Genomic DNA, 18,288 nt, shown 5'->3' with positions numbered 1-18,288 from the left:
ATTACGTAGTGAATAATATCACGATTTCCAATAAACAAATGCACAACGGATATTGCATTTTGACAACAAAATAGACTAGATTAATTCCAATATTGTTAAATAGAATAGAACATATGCTATTTGTATTGGATATTTTGTGATACAATCTACATTTCTATGGACTTCTAAAGAGAACATAGTTCTATGAACACATTAGTGTGTTGCCTAAATCCAAGAATATCTCTAGTGTCGAGATTCAGACTTAGCTTCAGTACCGCGTTTCATGTACAAAGATCCTACAGCTGGCACTTCAGCATTTGAAGATACCATTGCTGAAAGAGGCTGGAAGTTCGTATTTCCAACAAACCAATAGAGAGCCCATTTCAAATTGCAAAGAGTGTACTTGAGAGCTTTGGTCCAATTTTCCGGCTTATTGAAGCTTTGAGTGATGGAATAGTTTTCCACTTTGTCATTCTCAATTCTACAAATCAGCCCAAAATATTTGTTATTCTCAATGCAACAAAATAACACATGATAGTCAGAGACGTACAGTATATATAATCCTCACAAATTATTGTTTAACTGTCTTAATAAATTAGCAAGAACAACTAATACGATAAGCATAATAAAAAAAAATCGGATATAACAATTCAACGAAATCCATAATACTAAAAAGTTCATCAAAGCATAATAAAGTTTTGCAAATGAAAGTAAATTTTCATTTATTTGAAGATTTATGTTATTTAAGTCAATTTTGAACTCCTAAAAAAACACCACGAATTTTTTTGAAATTATATGGTCTATGTAGGAAAGAAGGAAAAGAAAGAAAGTATTTGCGTAGCTTTAGCTTTCTCAGATTATTGTATTAGCCTAGGCCTTGATGTATCAGATGATTACTTCTTAATCTGTTAGTTTTTCTTCTGTTAAATTTTAATTTCTAATTAGTTAGTGTGCTGACTCATAGTTGGGTCAGTCACAGATCTATAAATGCAGCTTGTATTCTCTCAGTGTTTTGGTTGATAAATTCATTCAAAATATAGTAACAGAATGCTGCTTCTTCAGAATTCTCTCACTCCTCACTTTCCTACATTTTCATTTACTTTCTCACGTTTTCTCTTGATCAAATTCTAATATGGTATCAAAGATATTCTGGTCTCCCAGCAGATCAACTTGCTGATACACTCACCAAGTCATTGTCACCTGTTCCTTTTGCAGATTTGAGAAACAAGCTCAGAGATAGAAAGGATACTTCTAATAATAATCTCTTAAGAGCAGTAGTCTCTATTTAGACTCTATATCCTAATCAAATAAAGAAACAAATCATGAAATATAACAAAATCAGGAAACCACTCCTAAGAGATCATCTAAGCTACTCTAAAATATTCTGATAAAATAATGATATTATGAGATATTTTCTAAATACTCCAACAATACCTCTCACGTTAAAACTCAATAAATTTTAAGCTTATTTCAAATTAACACTTTAAAAATACAACCTGGGCTCAACAAAGGCAAACAAAGGATGCAGGATAGACTGATTGGAGAGGGCCAAAAGCAGCGGCTAGAAAAAGACAGAGGCATGCCCTCATGGGCGAGATAAAGCACACATGTAAGAGGATGAATGTGTGGCATGTGCGGTCACACATCTGGAAGTGTCGAATCTTCGGTAGTCAGATACTGGCGATGAGGCTGGTAGAGGCAGTGAGAAGTGAAACCCATATCAGATCAGTAGATTTGAGAAGGAAAGCAGCCAGAAGTGAGAGAAAGTGTGCTCGAAAGACAAATGCAAGATGGAGGAAACAGACAAGTGTAGCAGAACAGAAAATGGACACATAGCTGACTTCATTATTGTTTCTTTGTTCTTCCTCTCTAGAGAGGGAATTCGAGGGTTGTGAATCTCTAGCATTAAGTTCCAAGATACCATAAATTCCATTAAGCCATGACTAAGCACACAATACGCTAATCAAGATCCTAAGTCATGCCTGCAATCAGAATATTCTCTCAAAGACAATCTCAGAGTAAAACCTCATAAAACCATCATCCTTTTCTGTCCACCATCAATTAGGAAAATGGCATAAACTGCTTAACTTAAGAACAATGGAACTTCATGGCACCAATGCAAATTTTCTCTTCATCCAAGACAAAGCTCACACTTTCCAAAGAGAAAATTCACTATATAAAAATACCAGCCCCCATTAAACCCCAACCAACTAGGGAAGGGGAGAGGACAATACTTGTATTGAGCAGTCTAACCTTTGTTTTACAAAGAGGCTGCTTTCCGGATTCAAACCCACGGACCTTTCAGTCATAAAGCTCACCCTCAAAAAAATTGACTACCACTAATAAATATATTATATTCAAAAATACTTACTTATAAGGTAGTTTGAAACATTTCTCGGGTGGTATGTTATTCTCTTGATCCTTAGACTTGGCAAATTCTGCAAAATCCTTGAGGCATGCTAAAAACAATGTCATTGCTTTGTCATAGCGAGTACTCCAAAACAAGTTGACTGGACCAAACCTGAAAAACCGTAGCATCCAGTAATAATGACTTAGTAGACAAGTTTAAGAACAAATCTAAAACAAGAAAGTTCATTAAATTATTTCGTTTGGAACTTTTTATGTTAGTATAACCAACACCAACCATAATCTCACCACAAACGTACAGAAACAGAGCCAAGGGTAATGGCATGGCCCAAAATATTATAAAAACACCAAAGCAGCTTGTTAGAGAAGTATAAAACCATGAATGTAACCGCACCCAACATCTTAAACTTTTGGGTTGAATTGGTTCTTTACATAGTAGCAAAGCCTCGGTGTCACGTGTTTGATCCTCACCACCCTCCATTTAATTAATAATTAATTAAGTTTTGTGGAATTTCTTAGAACGGGTGAGCTGGGCCTGATGCATTATCCACTCTTTAAGCTCAGTGGGCTTTCGTGTGAGGGGGCGTGTTAGAGATATATTAAACCATTAAGGTAACCTCACCCAACAGCTTAAGCTTTTGAGTTGCTTCTTGTTTAATTAAATAAAAGAAGTAACAAAACTAAAATGCAGAAAACTTGAAATTGATATCAACCAATCAGCTGAAATATTTGATTTCCCTTCACACATTATACTTAAAGTTTTTGGCTCAACTTTAACCCACATCAAATTCTATATTCCAATTAAAGTCAGAAATCACAAACACGCAAACAACTACAAAAATGGCACCGTGTAGCATACTTACAGCTCAAAAGTATTGTTGTTGCCATCTGTGATACGAGGGTAGCTACCCATTGGAATTATTTTTATTCGATATCTAAAAAGTAATGAGTTTAGGACATGTTACAAGTCATTCCCAATAAATTATATGTAAATGGTAAAGTGACAATAATATGAAAATGTTAGCTTGGGACACAAAATCAAATAGAATTTTACAAGTTTCAGTTTTCTATAAAATATGAATTCAACTAGAAACCATATTAATATCGATGATTTTGATCACCATAACTTAACATCTCATGCATATAACATGCCCACTGTTAAATGTAAAATCTTGTTCTGAAATGGATTCACTAACGCATGAATTTCTTTTTATGTGGGAACATAAAAGAGAAGTTCAACTAAATTAACAATAATAAATTATATTAATCCTATATGCTGAATGAAAAAGGATACTGAAACTTTGGTCGGAAATACTGGCACATTGTATGAAGGAGAAGGCAAGCTTGGCCCCAGGCAGCATTTATCTCATCCCATTCGACCTAAACATTTTATAAATAGCAAACACCATAATCAAAAAGTCTTCAAACTTGCAAGATAAAGTATTCAAGATTAAGATATACAGGGGGAAATTTTTCAGGATAAAAAATTATAACTACATCTTCCAATCATCAAAAAAGAAAAGGACACAAGCAGCTACAACATTATTTTATGAAGGAACATAGCAAAACATAAGTGCACACACCAAAAAACTTGAAAGGATTACGCCTTCATTAGTTATCCATATTCCATAATAGTTGTCTTGTTCAAAAAGCACTTTCAGACATAATTACTCAAAGAAAATGATATTTTGTTGGAAAAGGATTTTTTTTTAAAAATAAAAGTAGCAAAAGTTTATCAACACCATTTATAGACCTAGATGTTCTTGATATTCCATAATAGCTGAACTTTTTTGGTAAACTAAATAGAGGGGTAGACTTAATCAGATTGCTTTTAGGATCAAAATTCCTTTAAAATAGGATCAATATGCATGAACTTCAAACCATATTATTATGTGGTAAAAAAATTATGAATAGGCCCATTATTTGATTTTAGAAAACTAACCATGGTCCATAATTATTATTTTTCTATTTTACATTTTTTTTTTAAAGTATATTGTTAACTCACTAACTTTTATACGTAAATTATAAGCGGTTTTTTCTCCAATGTGACTAGACCGGCCAAATTCAAAATATTAAACCCTAAAGCCTATTAATTCATCTTTAGAATACAACTACAGTAGGATATATTTCTTAAAAACAGAAAGAAGCTTTCAACCAAAAAGAAAAAAAGGGAAGAGAGAAGCTAAATAAAACTGTGCATTTGTTGAATTCGGGTATTAGATTAGGTTTTCATCTTCTTCTACATTTCAGCCGATGACTGTTTCTTCTTTCCGTGTCCTTTGCAATTCAGTGCACCTTGTCTTCTCTTTCAGTCTTCCATTCATTGTTTCGTTAACACAAGCTACTGTACTTGTTTTTAGTGCTATTATGTTTAAGCTTGGAATGCTCACAAGTCACAACAACGTTTTGGGTCAAAAACCACCTGTGTTTGGGTAAGATCATTCCCAAACACGGTGCATACAGGATTTGAGCAAACCATGTAACACTGAGTTGGACAATTTTTTACCTATGATGAAACATATGAATGTGAATATATGGGAATGCATACAGTAATGTAAATTGTTAGATTGCCGAATCATCCCTAAAGCTTAATCTGATACCAAACAAAAGAACCACATATAATATGCTCAATTCACCCATATGCAAGTGCACCTGGAGAAGAAAATTGAGCAAAGCACAGCATAAAACAAAGAGAATAGTATTGAGATCATTACAAAGAAAGTAACTCAAACCAATGACCTTCTAAACAATCTTGCTCATATGCCACGTTAGCTCATCAATTCCTTTAAACATTAAAGGCCTAAGCTACCAAGGAAGAAACCCAGCCATGCATATGAAGCTCAACTACACATTGACACAACATTAAAAAAAAAATACAGTATGCTAGGAATCTTACTGGAATTTTAGGGAGTCTTCCAAGTCGAAAATTGTTAATTGTTCCAAACTCTCCATCATGAGAAATGGGGAAGGCATCATTGAGCACATTTGTTCGCTTCAACAATTCCAAATGTGCTTGTGAAACTTCAATTTTTGCCAAAATTGCGTCTCTCTCCTCCTGTTAATTAAAGTGTTTTGGCTCAATGCTCAGACTTGAAAGTTCTTTTTTTATTTTTTTTCCAAAAAAGGAGACAAAGTTTTCTGCAGCTTGCTTAAAACTGTAGTTACATAAGTATCTCAATAAATGATCCCACATGAAGATTATACATAAGACATTTTGTAAAATCTGGTCAAACTTTAAATTTCATTCATAAAGCATGATCCTCTGATGATAATATATATAATCAGTTTTATTTCCTCCATGTAATCAGTGACTACATTTCGCCAGTAAAGATAGCAGAAGTAGATATACTAGTTGATAACACAAACAAAAAAACCATGTTTGTAGTTTGAACCAATAGTCCTTTAGAACTCACCCAAACTAGCTTAAGTCATGAAGAAACAAAAAACTTGCATGAATAAATTTTCCCATATGAGATGGTATGCAAGGGTTGAAAAAAAAAACTGCTGACAAACCTGATGAGAAATTAATTGAAACTGAAAATTATTGAATTCATGCCAATACCTGTAACAAATTCAGAAAGATGAAATCAAAATTGACATCAAACATCCACACACAAAAGAGAAGAGAAAAAACAAAAATCTACCTTTAAACATAGAAATTTTCTTTTGGGGTTGGAGGGTAGGGGGTAATTTCTAAGCATCTTGAGTTATGACATTGTTTTATTAGGAAATATTATGTGGTTCAGGAACAGGGAAAAACATACCTCTCCTCCAATTCTTTAAAGCGGCTAGATTTTAACTCTAGTTCCCTCAGTTCAGCATTTACTTCAGCATTCTGTCTCTCTGTTTCTTCAATTGCCGCTTCAAGTCTTCTTTCTTCTTCCTCAATCTAGGAATATCATTCAAGTTGTAGACCACTAATCAGGCTTTGGAAGAAAATTTAATGGTACATTCAATAAAATTATGTTAATCAAAGCAGTGTTTCTAAGGGTAAAGACTTTTAGATAAAACTCCATATTTCCACTACAAAGAATGACAAGTATAATTTTGAAATTTGAAGCAATTAACCAATCATTTCAACTTCATGATTGAAAAGGGCAACATATATTTCTACTTGAATATAAAATAATAGAAGAATAATATGTTGTGTATTGATCTGTGTCAGAGTTACAATATATAGAGACCCTAATGGGCTTAAGTGAAAGGCCCAAACCTAATCCTAATACAGTCAGAATACAGTCAGAATATTTACAGATAAGACGGAATCCAATCATATCTAATCATATCATATCTAATATTCTAACACTCCCCCTCAAGCTGGTGCGTATATATTATGAGCACCAAGCTTGTTACAAATGTATTCAACCCGAGGACCTCTAAGAGCTTTAGTGAAAACATCCGCTAGTTGATCAGAGGAGTTGACGAAAGCAGTCTTGATTTCTCCTGACTGAATCTTTTCTCGAATGAAGTGACAATCAATCTCTATATGTTTGGTCCTCTCATGAAAGACAGGATTAGAGGATATATGTAGCGCAGCTTGATTATCACAGATGAGTGTCATGGGTTGTTTCTGTTCACAAAGATGAAGCTCCTGAATCAACTGCTTTAACCAGACTAACTCACAGGTAGCATTTGCCATTGCACGATACTCAGCTTCTGCACTAGATCGAGCAACAACAGGTTGTTTCTTGCTCTTCCACGAAATTAAGTTTCCTCCAAAGAAGACACAATAGCCAGAAGTAGAGCGCCTGTCCGAGGGTGATCCTGCCCAATCAGCATCTGAATAACCACAAATTTCTGTATTTCCCTGATCTGAATACAACAAACCTTTTCCTGGTGCTCCTTTGATGTATCGGAGGATCCTCACAGCAGCATCCCAATGTGAATCACAAGGGGAATCAAGAAACTGACTAGCCGTACTAACAGCGAAAGAAATATCTGGCCTAGTCACAGTAAGATAGTTGAGCTTCCCAATTAGCCTCCGATAACGTCCAGGATCAGATAACGGCTCCCCCTGTCCGGGCAATAACTTGACATTAGGATCCATAGGTGTATCAACTGGTTTACTCCCCAACATACCAGTTTCTTCTAGGATATCCAGGGCATATTTCCTTTGACAGATAGAAATGCCCTGTCTATTGCGCCACCTCAATTCCCAAGAAGTAACGCAGCTTCCCAAGGTCCTTTGTTTGAAATGTACTAAACAAATGTTGTTTTAACTGACGAATTCCGTCTTGATCACTTCCGGTGAGAATGATGTCGTCAACATAGACTAACAAATAGATACACTTATCAGGAGATGTAATCCTATAAAACACAGAATGGTCAACTTTACTGCGGATTTAGCCAAACGCCTGAACAGCAGAACTGAAGCGACTGAACCATGCTCGAGGAGACTGCTTGAGACCATATAAGGATTTCCGAAGACGACACACCTTTCCAGACTCCCCCTGAGCAACAAAACCAGGTGGTTGCTCCATGTAAACTTCTTCTTGTAAATCACCATGAAGAAAGGCATTTTTGATGTCAAGTTGAAGGAGTGGCCAGTGACGAACAGCAGCAAGGGAAAGAAAGAGGCGGACTGACGCCATCTTAGCGACCGGAGAAAATGTATCGCTATAATCAAGGCCAAAGATTTGAGTAAAACCCTTGGCAACTAAACGTGCCTTGAGACGATCAATATGGCCATCAGGTCCAACTTTCACAGTAAAAACCCAGCGACAACCAACTATAGACTTCTCTGGAGGAGCAGAAACAAGGTCCCAAGTGCCATTGGAATGAAGTGCAGTCATCTCATCAAGCATTGCTTGGCGCCACCCTGGATGGGAAAGTGCTTCACCTGTGGTCTTAGGAATAGAAATAGAAGAAAGACTAGAAACAAAGGTGAAATGAGGTGAAGAAAAACGGTCATAACTTAAAAAGGTATAAAGAGGATAAGGGTTACGAGTAGTACGTGTACCTTTTCTTTGAGCAATGGGAAGAGTCTCTGATGAAGGATCCGGAGGGGAAGAAGCAACAACAGTGGGCGATGAGTCAGCAAGAGTCGAGTCGACAGGAGGCACAGTTTTGCGACGCTGATAGGTGAGAAGTGGACGGTCCTCAGGTATAGAAGCAATAGGTTGCTCATCTGGAATAGAAGCACCTGCAGCTGGCAAAGACAAGTCAAGAAAAGGGACAGGAAGTACATGATCAACCTGTGACATCTGAGATGGGATAGAATTAAAGGGTTGTTGATCAAGAAAAGTGACATCAGCGGAAACTAAGTAACGCTTAAGGTCGGGAGAATAACAACGATAACCCTTTTGAAGACGAGAATAACCAAGAAAGATACACTGAAAGGCTTTGGATGTTAACTTATCCTTACCAGGAGTGAGATCATGAACAAAACAAGTACAACCAAAGACATGTGGAGTTAGAGGATAAAGAGGAACATCTGGAAGCAATAGATTATGAGGAATGTCATTGTGGAGCACAGATGAAGGCATGCGATTGATGAGAAAACAAGAGATGAGTACAGCATCTACCCAGAAGTGAAGGGGAACCTGCATATGAATAAGAAGGGTACGGGAAGTTTCAATGAGATGTCTGTTTTTACGTTCAGCCACCCCATTTTGTTGTGGAGTGTGAGGACAAGTAGTTTGATGTAAAGTACCTTGTGTGGCCAAGAAATTAGAAAAATCAATAGAAACATATTCCTTAGCATTATCACTACGTAGAATACGAATAGAAACACCAAATTGAGTATGGATCTCAGTAGAAAACTTTTTATAAATTGAAAATAGCTCGGAACGATTTTTCATTAAATAGGTCCAAGTGCAACGGGAAAAATCATCAATAAAGGTAACGAAATACCGAAAACCTAAGACAGACAAGGTACGACTTGGACCCCAGATATCTGAATGAACAAGAGAGAAAGGGGCATCAGCTCGTTTATTGACTCGACTGGCAAAAGAGGAGCGTGTATGCTTCCCTTGTTGACATGACACACAATCTAAAGACTGAAGACCGGACAAAAGAGGAACCATTTTCTGCAACTTTGAAAGACTTGGATGACCAAGGCGACTGTGGATAAGTTGTGGAGATTCTGTGAGAGAGCATGCTACTAAAGGACGAGGCACATCCAGATAATAAAGCCCTCGTGACTCACGACCCACTCCAATCATTTTCCCCGTACCCGGATCCTGCACAGAAACAGAATGGTTAGAGAAAGTAATGGTACAAGTGAGGGAGTGGATCAACTTACTAATAGAAATTAAGTTATAAGGGATGCCAGGAATGTAATAGACAGATGTCAGGGCCAAGGTAGAGGTCGGACGAGCTTGTCCAATCCCACAAACTGGGGCTTTGGTTCCATCCGCAAGGGTAAAAGACGGTAAATGATCAGAATAAGTAAGAGATGTAAAGAGTTCCTTATTACCACAGAGATGATCGGTAGCACCGGAGTCAAATATCCAAGTGCCAAGTGATGTAGAATGAGAAACACAAGCAACAGGATTACCAGTATAAGGCTGAGACTAAGGAAAAGCCTTCCTGAGAGGGGTTTGGAGTGCAGCATAGTCCGAACCTGAACCAAATGATGCATTGTCTGACTGAGCTATATTTGCAACAATAGAAGGAGAGTTAACCTCCGAGAGATCAGGAGATGCTGCTGCCATTTAAAGATAAAATATAAAAGCCGTAAACGAAGGCAAACGATATCCAATCAAGAAGAACCACGCGTCTAAGGTCAGACCCACAGAGAAACAATCACAGATCCAGAAAGGGGAGGAGAAGGCGAGCTTCTCTGTCCAAGACCGGCCGGAAAAAGCCGCCGGAATAGTGCTCACGCGCCGGCAGAAGGTGGCGCGTGAAGCCCACGCGCAGAGAAGACAGGTGGCGCGTGACGGCGCGTGGGAGATGCGTTGCTGACCGGACCACCACAGACCTGGTCGCCGGGAAGAGAGGGTCCTGATCGCGTGAAGTTTGGTCGGAAAAGTCGCCGGAAAAAGTCTCTGGTTACCTGAACAGTGATTCTGATGGTGGGCGGTGGTTCCGGTGGCCGTCGGAGGTGCTGACGCGTTTGGAAAAATCACTCAGAGGCTGTTTACAGTCCTAGAAGGCTTGTCGGAAGGACGCACGGCAAGAAAGAGGACTCCTAAGCAGTGGGCTTAGGTTTTAAAGCAAAAAACAAGGTTTCTAAGCGGAAGCGAGGGTTCCCAGAACGAAAGAGCTCTGATACCAACTTTAATATAAAACAATAGAAGAATAATATGTTGTGTATTGATCTGTGTCAGAGTTACAATATATAGAGACCCTAATGGGCTTAAGTGAAAGGCCCAAACCTAATCCTAATACAGTCAGAATACAGTCAGAATATTTACGGATAAGACGGAATCCAATCATATCTAATCATATCTAATCATATCATATCTAATATTCTAACATTTCTAATAGATACGGAAAAAAATTAACTTTGCTTTCTGGCTTTCTGGTATACATATTACATACATAATTACATACATAACTACTACAAGGAGAGAGAGAAAAAATGTGAAGGGAGAAGTGATGTCACAAATAACTGATCATGGAACAACTATATGAAGTATAGCTACAAAATCAAGTAACCATGGCTCTTGGTAGATTTGGGAGCCTTAATGAAATTAGAAACAACATGAAATAGTATCCAGGTGAATTTTTCAGGTGTGTATTTATCCTCGCAATAGCATATGTTATTATTTACCTAACAGTTCACAATAGATTATCATGGTGTGATGTCATCCCTTCTCCATGCAATCAAGGAAAATAAATTTGAAATGCTTCCAAATTGGAACAAGTGTCCAAATAAAACCAATATCGCACGAAAACATGTCATGGCCATTGTTTCAAACAGTAGTCAACAGAAGTTATGAATACTCTGATTTTTCTCCAAAATTATTACCGCTAGTGGTTAAAATCCATAAGAAATAGTAAAGTAATATACACATTGGAGATAGTAAACCTGATGAGCACCTTCAATTTCTCCTTAAGAAAATCAGCCTCACTGAGGACATCTCTAGTTTCCCCCTCCAAGCGTTTAAGACAGGCTTCGTAGGCTTCAATATCCCTGTTCACATCTTCAACCTCTTTATCAAGCTTATCAGACAACACCCTCATGCAGTCAAGGCACATAGGCTGTTCAACCTGGAACCTCATGCAGACATATACAGACTATGACCCAATTGCCTCGAAATCAATCAAACCAACTATAGGTTTCCGTATGCAAACCTGCGTCTGCGTCGTGGCAATCTCAAATGCCCGAGTCAGGACAGTAATGGTCGAGTTGAATCCAGAGTTATGAGGCGGCAAATGACCACCAGGATCAGCCCCCGGCATCGACGAGCTGGTCCCGCTTCCATCGGATGCAGACTCAGACTTGTCCACAACTACAAACGACTCTTCCATTGCCTTTCCAGGCATGGCGGAATCAGACTGACCAGCTCCGCCACGAGGCCGAGGAGGAACCCCTTGAGCCTGAGGTCTTTGCTTTGGCAACACCACATACGAATTGTCCATTTTAGTTGTACTCATTACACTGCTGGCACCATGAATGGATGATCCTTGCATCCCTACATGCATTCATTCATTACCTCTTCATTAAGAATAAATCATCATAACCATTCTTAATTGACTGAATAATTGCAATAATATTCTTCAATTCAATGTTCTTTTAAAACTAATTCAAGATAAACATCAATATTCCAAGAGATTAACACTCCCCTAAATTCATATACAAAGAATCAGTGAATTGCAGAATTGAATCAATAATTAACGAATAAAAAAACCCTAACCGGAGCGAGATGGATCGCTGAAGAACTTGTCGGCGTACGAATCGACGCCGACGATGCAGAGAGAGTTGCGACAGTTCTGACAAACCCATCTGGGCACATTCGGATCCACCGGGAAGGTCCGACTCCGACCCTTCTCAACTTTCTTCATCTTTTTCTTTGTTACTTGGCTTCTTCGCCAAAACCCAACTCTCAAAGGTTTTAATTTTTTTATTTTATTTATAAAATTAGTTATATGCTATTGGAGAATCTTGTTGCTTCAGGAATCGAGAATTGACCTGTTAGTTTTTCTTACTCATACGATAGTGTGTTGAGCGTTCATATTACATGCAAGATGTCGATGATGTTTTCATTATTTTTTATTTTTTTATTTTTTTTCTCTAACATTGTGTGTATTTGGGCCCTATGATACTTTTGTTGCAGACGATGCGTAACAAAATTGTACTTTGGGCACTATAATATTTCGTCAATAAATATAAGGGAAATACTACTCTCAATATACACGAGGAGATAGGTTATTTTACTTACTATTTTTTCTACCTACCTCTGCCTACCACTCTCCAACACCGTTAGATCAGAATCTTAACTAACATTTATCTTTCTCTCTCTTCTTGAGATTCTGATCTAGCAGTGTTGAAGGGTGGTAGGTAGAGGTAGGTAGAGATAGGTAGAGGTAAGCAGAAAAAATAGTAGGTAGAATAACATATCTCTTATATGAGATAATTATCTCATGTTCTCTCACTTCGAAAATTACATCCCCTCTTTTTTTCTTTTTTTTTGCTTTTTAATGGTGGGCCCTACTTGGATTCTCTCCATAGCATGAGAGAATTACTCTCATGTAACATGAGAGTAATATTTTCCTAAATATAACTTTGTATCCTTAAAAAAAAAAAATACGGAATTTATTTTAATTATTTAGAAAAGAGTCGACTCATGATTTCTATGAAATTCCAATTTTTTGAAATTGTGATCCTTAGAAATTCAAAAAAGACTCATAAATTTCTCAAAATGGACTGATATATATACTTTTTTTTCTAAGAAATTAAAATGGGTCCATACTTTTTTTTGAGGACGCAAAAAAATATTTACTCATATTTCATTTAGTTCTCTGTTGATTATTTAATACGAAAATTTTAATGTAAATAAAAATTAGGGTGGCAATTCGTATCCCGACACAACACAAATTTAACATAAAAACTAATATTCTCAACATAAATATGACACGAATCTAAAAATGGATGAAAACTTTAGATAGAACACAACCTACGTTTTTTATGGATTCAAATAACACGACCCGAATAATCTGTCAATTTCAAAGTAAATCACTTATTATGTCAGTTAACACGACATGATATGAATAACCTACTAATTTAAAGCATGTTACTTTTATATGAGTTGACACGATACAATAATACACGAATAATTTATATATAAAATATTGTTTTCGCCAATGTCGTATTGACACCACACAACATGGCACAAAATGACATAACACTACACGAATAATCTATATGAAGATTAATTTGGATCAATTTCGTGCTTGTAGAATGACATGCAACACGATTCGAATTTTTTCATATTAATTTTGTCAACACAAACACGAGATGAATTTGAAAACGGGTCAATTCAAACACGAATTTTTCGCAGTGCATTAGTGGATCGTGTTAAAATTTATCACCATGGTAAAAGCAACAACTTACCATTCCCTTCTTTTTGGAGTGAACAAAGAGTTTGAGTAATATTGTTGATTTCAAAGTCAATCATCCAATTTGGAAGGTTTTTGTGTTGTATAAGCGTATCGTGTTAAAAATTATTCTATCATATTTTGAAGCTTGGTCATGTAGTTTTGAGCAATCTTATATCCTTTAGAATTCACGTCTGTGTATCAGGGAAATTCTTTTCTTATGTTGTAGGTAGAAATAAAATTATAAGTGGGACCCACAGGTAAGATGAGAGAGAAAAAAAGAGTGGTGGGACCCACCCTTCTTTTATATGTGTAGGAAAATTATTTCTCTCATGTAAAATGAGATAAATATAACTCATCATTTTATAGGGTTTGGTGTTTGTCATTTTAGGAGAGAGATAGACACAGAAAAGTGAAAATCATGGGAGAGAGAAAGTGAGTGGTTTTTTTTAATTTAAAATTTAAATAATTTTTTTTCTGTGTCTGTCTCTCTCTTAAAAGGACAAAGTGTTATGTCATTTAAAATGACAAACATTTTTCCCCATTTTATATTGGTTTACTGAAATGAAGAAGATATGCTACTTTAGGAATATTATTATTCAAAAAACATAATATAACAAATTTTCAATTACCCATGCCATCACCCCTTCAAGTGTAGATTTGAATCTGTTTACCTTTTCCTCTTTGGTGCTGATTTTATTAGTGACTTAGTGAATCCCCACTGTGACATGTTATTTATGTGTAGAGTTTTGGGCTTATATGTCTTTTTCTTTATTTTAGTGTTCTACATTTATTTACTTACTCAATTGAAACATATTCATCCTTTCAAATATCTCTTGCTATATAACTGAATGTAATATTGTTATGAGAATTAAAATTATTTGCATTGATACTATACAATTATGAAAGTTTAATCCAGTTTTTTTTTCTACCATTATGTCTCTAACTGTTGGGTAAAAATATATTACCTTTCAAGGACGATTTTATAGTAGTTCAATAGCTAGTAGTAGCAATGCATCAAATGCTAAAAAATGATAATCTCTAGGAAGAAATGGTTTTATGGCTAGTGTAAGAAATTCTAAGAGTGTGAAAGATGATGATGACATGCAAAAAAAAAAAACAAACAAACAAACACATCTATTTTTTTCTCCTCCCCTTCATTAATTTATATATTGTTGATTAGATTGATTATGCACTTCTTTTCTTTTTCCCTCTGCTTCTTAGAATTTGTCGTGTCCTATTCTCTCCTTTCTGATCACCAAACATGCTCTAATATTTTAATTAGTGGGAAGAAGCATACACTGCATCACGTTACTATGTATGCTTAAAGCTAAGTTCATAATATTTTCTCTTTCTAATGGTATATTTTAATTATGTTTCCTTTTTGTAGTAAGTATTTCATAAACATTGAGTTTTTTCTTTCTATTATTTGCTTATTGGACTAATCCATTTATCTGATGCATGTTATTGGGCCAATGAGGTTCCTAAGGCCTATTATCTTATTTGCTGGTCAGCTGTAGTTGGAGTTGTGGGCATTGTTCAGCAACACAATCAAAACGTCTTCGTTTTGTATTGTGAAGGCTAAGTTGCTATTTAGCCGAGTTCATAAAAGTTAAGCATGCAAAATCTGTTATTTCTCTCATCTTGAAAACTCTCTCATATCTATTTATTAGGGTTTGTGAGTGAATATATCATTTGCAAAATGTTGAGTGATATATTGTGAATTTGCATTTGGCGTTTTGGAGAATCTTGTTCAGCTCAACAAGACGATTCTATTGATCGGTGCACATTTCTGATTAGTGTTCAAAGAGTTGGAGAGTTCAATCTCGTGAGGAAGATCGTTGAAGCTGCTAGTGGTGAGCTTGTAGATCTTGTTTTAGGAACAACGTTTCCTTTGCTGGTTCACGAAGATTGGGAAGTGCTCTCTATTTTCTTTAGCTCTGATTTTATAATTTTCTTTACTGGTATATGAATCTTGATGGTTTGTTTCAAGGTTCTGTTTCTTGTTAATCTGTTTACACATTGAAGTTTCTTCATATGTTTTAATTCTTGTATATCTGAAATTGTATGCTTCAAACTCTGTTCCTAATTCTTGATTTGAATAAAGTGCAATATCAGAGGGCGTTTAACACTCTTTAGGTCCCAAGACGTAGGAAACTCACTAACACTGAGTTTCTGAACCTGTAAAATCCTGTGTCTCTTTTCTTTATGAATTCTTTTACATTTCTTGGTCTGTTCTAATATTTATTGTTTGGGAAAAATATTCCCAAAAATTCAACAAGTGGTATCAGAGCTTAGGTTCCAATTCCCTTTCTGTTCTTTTCTTTTGTCTGTCATACCTTTCCCCCTCTTCCATTTGGTTTGCTTGCTTGGTTGTGGAGCTTCGGCAAGATGGGCATCACTAAGCTGGAGGTGGAGAAATTTGATGGGAGAAGTGATTTTAATGTGGAAAATTAAGATGAAAGCTGTTTTGGTCCAACAAAAATGTGAAGATGCAATTGGAGCTAAAAAGTACCTGCCAGAAACCATGACACCAGAAGAAAGGAAAGACCTGTTATCTTTATCCCATAGCTTGATAGTTGTTAATATCTCTGACAGTGTACTGCGTAGGGTTAGCAAGATCACCAACCCTCATGAGCTTTGGGTGAAGTTAGAGAGTGAGCATCAAACCAAGTCAGCCCCCAACAAAATGTTCTTAAAGGAAAGATTTTTTTCTTTTAAGATGGACCCTAGTAAGTGTCTAGAGGATAACTTAAATGAATTTAATAAGTTAACTCTACAACTTGAGAATGAGGGGCTGTTGTCTCTGATAAGGATCAAATATTGATCCTCTTGAATTCTTTTCCTGACTCCTACAGAAGGGTCAAGGAAGCTATAGAATACAGTAAGGGGGATATGGCTTTAGACGAAATTACTAAGGCCTTGAGGGCTAAAGAAGTTGAAATAATTTATCACAAAAAGCCCACTGCTGAAGGTCTCTATGTTAAAGGAAAGGGAAAGTCAAACAATAAAGGTAAGGGGAACAATAATAATGTTCCCCAAGGTAATCAAAGTGTCCAGGGAAACCAAAATAAGGGTAAAGGTCAACCAAAAGCCAAAGTTGTGTGCTGGCACTACCATAAAAAGGGCCATCTGAAAAGGAACTGCCCTGAAAATCCAAGAAGTGTCCCTAAACAGCAAAGTAAACCTGAGTATGCAAATGTACTCACTAAGTTTGACAGTGTTGAGGCACTGGTTTTGTCTGATAAAACCTTTGAGACTGAATGAGTGATGGATTCTGGGTGCACATATCATATGACACCCATAAAAGAGTGGCTTAGTGGGCTGGAGTTTCAAAGAGGTGGCAAAGTCTTAATGGGGAATGACCAAGTGTGTGAGATAAAAGGTGTGGGGTCTGTTATGTTCAAGATGGGTGATGAGAGTTGTAAAATTTTAAAAGAAGTTAGATTTGTTCCCACATTGAGGAGAAACCTCATCTCCTCCTTAGGGATTCTTGACTCTAGTGGCCTTGAGTTTAAGAGTAAGAAAGGGTCACTTGAAATTGTCAAGGGATCACAAGTCCTCATGAGAGGAAAGCTTGTGAATGGCCTCTATATTTTAGAAGGCCAAGCAGTCACACAAAAGGCTTGTGTGGCAGTTGCTAACACTGATGAATCCATTCTCTGGCATAGGAGACTTGGACACATCAGCAATCAGGGTCTGTCTGAACTATGTAAGCAAGGTATTATTAGCTCAAAAGGGGTAACTAGTGTGGAATTTTATGAAAATTGTGTTTAAGGAAAAACAAACAAGCTGCCCTTTTATGCTGCTAGTAATACCTCTAAGGCAGTGTTGGAGTATGTCCATTCAGACCTGTGGGGGTCTCCAAATATCCCCAATTCTTTATCTGGATGTTATTATTTTATTTCAATAGTTGACTCATATTCCAGAAAGGTCTGGACTTATTTTCTAAAATAGAATGATCAAGCTTTTGCAAGTTTTAAGGATTGGAAAATCCTGGTTGAAAACAAAATTGGAAAAAGGGTTAAAGTCCTTAGGACTAACAATGGCCTAGAGTTTTGCAACAATCAGTTTACTGATTTTTGCAAGGAGCATGGGATCCAAAGACATAGGACCTGTGCTGAAACACCCTAACAAAATGGGGTGGCTAAGAGGATGAATAGGACAATTTTGAATAAGGTGAGGTGCATGCTTGCTGAATCTGGTCTCAGCAAGGTTTTATGGGCAGAGGTTGTTGCTACTATGTTATAAATAGGTGTCCTTCCTCCACCATAGACTTTAAGACCCCAATGAAACTTTGGTCAAATAAGCCACCCAATTTAAGTCACCTAAAACCTTTTGGGTGTTTTTCCTATATGCATATTAGGCAAGATAAATTGAGTCCTAAAGCCTTAAAGTCTGTCTTTATAGGTTATCCCCTTGGTGTAAAAGGCTATAAGCTTTGGCTTACAACTG

The 18,288-nt window shown here is 36.6% G+C and overlaps 1 protein-coding gene across 1 annotated transcript; it reads right to left on the bottom strand.

The window, feature by feature from the left end:
- Positions 1–53: 53 nt before the first annotated feature.
- LOC133297713 (beclin-1-like protein) lies at positions 54–12,356 on the bottom strand. The gene is made up of 10 exons (XM_061496902.1): positions 12,153–12,356; positions 11,590–11,930; positions 11,335–11,505; positions 6,111–6,235; positions 5,860–5,908; positions 5,243–5,401; positions 3,641–3,726; positions 3,210–3,281; positions 2,351–2,500; positions 54–460 (listed from the first exon to the last, which is right to left on the bottom strand). Exons 1-10 carry the CDS (start codon positions 12,298–12,300, stop codon positions 223–225), a joined length of 1,539 nt encoding a protein of 512 aa, XP_061352886.1. The 5' UTR covers positions 12,301–12,356; the 3' UTR covers positions 54–222.
- Positions 12,357–18,288: the final 5,932 nt, after the last annotated feature.

The sequence above is a fragment of the Gastrolobium bilobum genome, unplaced genomic scaffold (genome assembly GCF_033153095.1).
Source record: "Gastrolobium bilobum isolate Gb01-03AN ecotype WA unplaced genomic scaffold, APGP_CSIRO_Gbil_v1 utg28220, whole genome shotgun sequence".
NCBI lineage: Eukaryota > Viridiplantae > Streptophyta > Magnoliopsida > Fabales > Fabaceae > Gastrolobium > Gastrolobium bilobum.
Note: the sequence above shows the minus strand (reverse complement) of the source record. Positions and strands in the feature narration are given on the sequence as shown.